The sequence below is a fragment of the Brachyhypopomus gauderio genome, chromosome 12, assembly GCF_052324685.1.
Source record: "Brachyhypopomus gauderio isolate BG-103 chromosome 12, BGAUD_0.2, whole genome shotgun sequence".
Taxonomy (NCBI): Eukaryota; Metazoa; Chordata; class Actinopteri; order Gymnotiformes; family Hypopomidae; genus Brachyhypopomus; species Brachyhypopomus gauderio.
Genome location: NC_135222.1, coordinates 10,656,373 through 10,662,372, shown reverse-complemented (window position 1 = coordinate 10,662,372; position 6,000 = coordinate 10,656,373). Strand labels below are relative to the sequence as shown.

The window sequence follows — 6,000 nt, the reverse complement described above, 5'->3', positions numbered from 1 at the left end:
TATCCATAGCAACCCACCCTACAAATATCTACATGGGTTGAGGATTTTTCTTTGACACACATTTAATAACATCTGCTTATAAAATGTGTGAGCGCTGTCATTTCCAAATATGTGTTTAAGGTCAATGAGAGACCAATCTCAGATGCAATTATGGTAGAGTCTACTTCCTTGTTAGCAATGGGTTCCTTTTTATTCCTCCAGTTATACTTAGCTTTGAATCTCTCTCTCTCTCTCTCTCTCTCTCTCTCTTACACACACACACACACACACACACACACACACACACACACACACATATATACACACACACACATTTACACTCACAAACATACAGATGTAAAACTAGGATTATTTATGGACCATGTCCACAGTAATCAGCAGGAAAATAATTCCCTCCCTGACTAGATATGACATGTTAGTGCCAAATGGCTCCAGGGAAGATAATGCAAACATGTCATGGCGATGCCCCTCCATGTGTCCTTTTGTTTTGGTTTCCTGTCTAGCCACGTGCTTCCTGTTGGTTTTGGTTCTGTGCCCCACCTCCCACCTGTGTCTGCTTTGTATTCCCACTCCTGCTTAATCAGCCTCAGGTGTCTACTGTTAGTGTCATGTGTATTTAAGCCCTGTGTTTTCCCTGTCTTGTTACTGCTTAGTGTTTGAGGATAGAGATTAGACATTTCATTTGTTGAGTTTTGTGTCTGCGATTTATCTTTAGTGTTTCCCCATTTTTTTTATTTGGTGTTTAGCGTTCGTGTTATCATAGCCATTTATTCTTACTCCCCTGATACTTTGGCCCTGCACTGTTCTCCTGACTGCGATTCTGGTAAGTAAACGCTGCTTGTCTCTGCATTTTGCCTAATCGGTATCACACTGTGTTTGTGTTTATGTGGTAATAAACAGAGCCACAAGGATTCTTTAGACCCAGGACTGTCACGGCCATAGCCCCACAGATGACAGTAACTGCAGAAATCTTGTATGAGCCTACAGCCTAAGCACACGTATGAGCACACACGTGCCAGGCCATGAAGCCAAATGTAACCAGATTACCCACAATTCCTTTATTTATCCTTACCAGCATTGAGTGATGCTACCAATGCTCTGTGGAACTGGAGCAGTCTTATACCTCAGGGCGTATGCCAAACAGCCATGATTCACTTCCCACTTCAGTCAGATGGGCAGATGTAAGTTCGTTCCCCTTCATTCGGGGAGCTGACACTATATGAAACTCGCACCGAGGTCAGATATTAATGACACCACCCTCCCATGCATTGTCTTGATGTGTAAATCCTTCATGCATAATGTCAACAGTATTTAACTTGGAAGAATGGTGAGCATTATCAGCCCGATGTCATGGTTGAAAATGCAAAATGTGTCTATTGAAAGAAAGTAAAATAAATTGAATAGAAACACTTTTTATATAGCACTTCTCATACAAAAATATGTAACTCAGTGTACTTAGCAATACTGAGTGGAGATTTCAAGTGGAGGGAGCCTCATTTCTGAATCAGCAAGCATGTGACAGTAGAGGAGGGTCAGGATTACCAACAGGCATACGGACAGGTATGCCAGATTTGTGCATCACACACAAAATGTCCCTCCTTGAACACTCCTTCCGTCATTTAAGGAGATGAAAATGTAGAAATTTTCAGAATTTGGCAGCCAGAGCTAGGGTTAGGTTATTTACATAAAAATGCCAGTAGACCCCCTGGGTACCCCCTCGGAATTCAATCCGTGACTATGGTGTTGTTAGTATGCGCTATCTGCTCTACCAGGTGCACATCTGCGTCTGTCCGTAAGTTCTCCCTTGAGTTCATGCCAGGCTAGCCACGGTGGTGTTGTGATCCACTCTCTCTCTGTCCACTACCAAACATATGTAGTCCCTTTAAGAGCCTTGGCCCTGTTGCTAGGCAACTGCCTAGAGACAAGCCAAAGAGACACAGCTTTTGGACTCTGACCCCTTACAAACACTCACCATACATTTACAAAGACATGTAACTTAATTACCCTGTGATTAATAGTGCTATATTGCATTATACTCCACCATACTGAATAGTGGTACCATGCTGTATTCCACCAATAAGGCCTCATTCAACCTCATAATCAGCCTGGTTTCACCCATAAACTTTATCAGCAAAAGTCCCTTAAGATGCTGTATCTATCTGCCTGGGTGAATCTGTTTAAGTGTGTTTAATTAAGTCTGCTGTTCCTTTTTTAACCAGAGCCTGAAAGATCAACACCATGGTTCATCACTAAGAAAATGGATAAATCTAATTAAACATTTCTATCAAATCAAGTCCTTATGTTAAAACTACTTCGTTTCCATATTAATTGGTTTCATTTAAAATATGATTAGTTAAGCTGCTTCTTTATCATAAAAACACAGAAATGTGGCACACTTGTCATTAATCTTTCATAAAAACAGAAAGCCTGCAAGCAGCCATTATCAGATTATATCTTGGAGTCTTTATTACAGGCTCACATGAGGCATGTTTAAAATTTCTGATTACATTTATTAACTCTGAGCCTGTACAATGATACTCACAGATTTGTCACAGCTTATACAACTATGTGCAAGTCATGTGATTGATCACATGGTTAGTTCTGACATCTCAATATGCTAATTAACAAATGGCCAATAAGCTGATTAACTCATGCTCAATACGCTAATTAATTAGTCAGTATGCGAATTAATTAATTTATAACTTGACCACATGCAATTAAATAAATACACTCAAACTAACAAGGCTTTACTACTGTCAACAATATGGATTTTGAACTGTAATTGTTTGAGTAGCAGAATTGTTGTTAATGATGATGACAAAGATGGTTAATTGAAAAGTGAATTTGAACTGATAATAAAATTGTTTTGTGTCCTAAAATCATGATTCAAATCATTTAGGTGAGAAAGAGGTCATTTCAGATACATCCACAGGAAGGCCATCAGGTGGACCGTGAGCTCTGACCTGCCCCCTATCACACAGCATCCACGTGATGTACAATAGGCAGGGGGCGGGCTCTAGGACGAGGATGTCGAAGAGATCATGAAGCTATTGGTTAGCAGAAGAGTCAGGTTTGCACTGTGAAATTTGAGCACACAGACCCCTCAAGATATGTCTCTCTCTCTTTCTCTCTGCACACCTCTCACTCTCTATGTTTTAAATTTTATGACCTTTTGTGGTCATTTCAGCTAATTTGTGCATCATGAGTTACATTTCAGCTGTGCCAAGGGTCTGGTCTAATGATTATGCCTCTCCCATATTACCCCACTATGCCATGCCAAACATCCGGACCTCACCATCATTACTGAACGGGTGCCTTCACAAGGTGTGTGGTCCCTTTAAAACAGCCCCCACTGTCTCACTCTCTGTCTTACTGGGGGAGAGAGAGAGACAGACAGAGAGAGAGAGAGAGAGAAAGAGCCAAGGGCAGAAAAGGTGGAGAGAGAAGAGGCAAAGGAAGGTGGTGTCAAACGAGACAGTGAGGATGAGTCAACCCAAATACGTAAAAGAAACTAGAACCCTATTTCCATAGCAACTGTGAAACTTTATTTAATTTTTTTTCCCTGCCCCATCTCCTGTACGTCAGAGCTGAAAATACACAGACATGTTTTCTCAGTTTGGCACCTGGCCATCTGCCTGCTGCATATTGTCAGTGCACCACATGGAACACATACGGTACCTGATCATGGAGGGAGAGCCACGCAGAAGAAACCAGTAAGCTGTAATTAACTGGAAAAGGAAATGACACTGAAATCTTAACCAATCGACTCAATTTTTCACATCCAAAATAACTGTACAGCTATAAATAGGGAACAGCACCCCCTACAATGGAATGCAACCAACTGCAAGTAGCATATGAGAAGAAGCACATGAAAAGGAACAAAACATATTTCATGAAACGATAATGATTAGGTAACACAATCAAAATAGTTATGTAATACCAAACCTCAGTAAATAGAAACTTAAATCATTAAATAACAATTAAAGTTTCTTAATGATTGTGAATAATTATATCATTATTTTACAGGCAGCAGAAATTGATATTGCAACCATGCCTGCCCCTTATTTAGGTGCTCCGCCAGCCTCCCCTCAGTTCTGTGTCCTCTAAGCCTCTTTATTTGCTGTGAAACTGTGCTGGGCTCTCAATATACAGAGTGTGTGTGAACGCCCGGGACCAGAAGGCTCCATAGTGTTACTGCAGTTGCAATAGTCATTAATAAAGTAAAAAAATGATGCTGAATTTATGAAAGCATTTCTCTTTCATGTTTTGACATGGGCTCCATGCTGTCTCAGTCTATTTACAAAGAAAATGTTTTGTTATTCAAATTATAACATTATTGAGTATTAAAATAAGTATAAAATATTTAACAATCCTTAACAAACTGTTAGATAATGATTTAGTTCAGGGACCGTACTTGGGTCCCATTGTGACCTATTGCTCTACCACCCAACTAGCAGGTAAGCCAGTGAGCTAAAATCCCTCTGTGTCTGTCTGCTCCGTTATCGGTTCACACACCTTTTCAACCATACTTTTATGCGACTCTAGGCCTGAGAATTCTGGCATATTCACGTACCTTAATATCAAAGCTGTTGCAGTTGAGGCTGAGGCCACGCTCATCTGTGATCTCTGTGATTTCGGACAAGTCCTCATCCTCAAATTCATCCAGGCTTAAGTCATGGGTGAGCCTACAAATCCCAAAACACACATTTATGCTCCTTTCTGATTATCACAATTTTGGGAGTGTAAAGGATTTAGGGTGTTTTTGAGAACAAAAGTTTCTCCTGAAGCAGCTGGTCGATGACACCCATTTAGCCATGTTAGAACAGGGTAATATTGTTGTAGTAAATGTCAGACTGTCAAAAACGTTAAGTGTAAAATTTATAAAAGTAAGCATTAACATACTAAATACTCCACTAATTACACAACATTTACACAGCAAGTGACTCTCATTAATGCTTACACATTAATGACTCTCATTCATCACTTGCCACAATGCACTTTTCAGATTTTATGGAATAATATTATTTTAATAATATAATATAATAAGCCAGACATTTCAAACATTAGCAACTTTGATTATTGTGGGGACAATATATCGGTTACAATACAATGCTTCTATCCGATCCAAGCAACACTAAATGTTGTGTCATTTGCAAGTGAAATTTCTTTCACTAAAAAAATGTATACATTTGCACTGAGAAACAATATTTCATCAGTTCATTTTATCTTGTTCAAAAAACACAGCATACAATGATAAATGAAGTTACTGTTCCTTTAAATTCAACCATATTAATTCAGGCATCAGCAATGTCCCTAGTACGAGACAGTGTGTCTGTGAGAGCATGGTTGCTGGGTGATGTCTAGAGGGCTGGGAGATGTGAGATTGCATAATTGGGCCCTGTCCATGCCCTGGAGGGACAGCAGACGGGACCCATCTTAAGTAGTCCTGACAGTCAAGGAGATTCCAGGGCTCCAATGAGAGGGACAGGATCTGCTTCCTCAGAGCTGAGTCAGGACTGAACAGATGAGCCTGAACTGGAGACAGCATGTAGAGAAACTGCTGGAACTCTGGCTTTCCATGTCCTAATAGCACTTTAAATCAGTGGTTCACATTTATTCTTTGCCAGCTGGCTGGTAATGGTGAGCAATTTATTTGAAGAGCAACGTGGTTCTGATTGGATGTTAGAAGAGTTCAGTTCAATGAATTGCGGTGTGACTGCATAACGCTAAGGAACGATCGGAGGTTGCAGGACACCAATGCTGTTTGATTTGCGGTAATATGTTGCTCCTTGCAAAACCATTAACCTGACGAGTAGTCATTAACGTGTATAAATGTATTTGAAGCTAATGTGTTGAAAATATATTTCTATATATTCTGTTCATATTTTGGAATCAGCAACACATTGCAATATATTGTTTTATTTATAAAGTCAAGATGTGAAGTAGTTTGCAGTCTGGCAGTTCATATGTAAATATGATATAAAGAACAGAACATAGAAA

General features: G+C 39.8%; 1 protein-coding gene across 4 annotated transcripts in view; it reads right to left on the bottom strand.

Moving 5' to 3' along the window:
- Positions 1–6,000, bottom strand: part of mapk8ip1b (mitogen-activated protein kinase 8 interacting protein 1b) — a 36,229-nt gene that overhangs the window by 13,956 nt on the left and 16,273 nt on the right. For 3 of the 4 annotated variants that reach the window (XM_077023110.1, XM_077023111.1, XM_077023112.1), the window contains one exon: positions 4,574–4,685. In XM_077023110.1, coding sequence (XP_076879225.1) covers positions 4,574–4,685 — 112 coding nt within the window. Of the gene's footprint in view, positions 1–3,295; positions 3,317–4,573; positions 4,686–6,000 lie in introns of those variants that run through there. The other variant, XM_077023113.1, reaches the window with a different exon arrangement.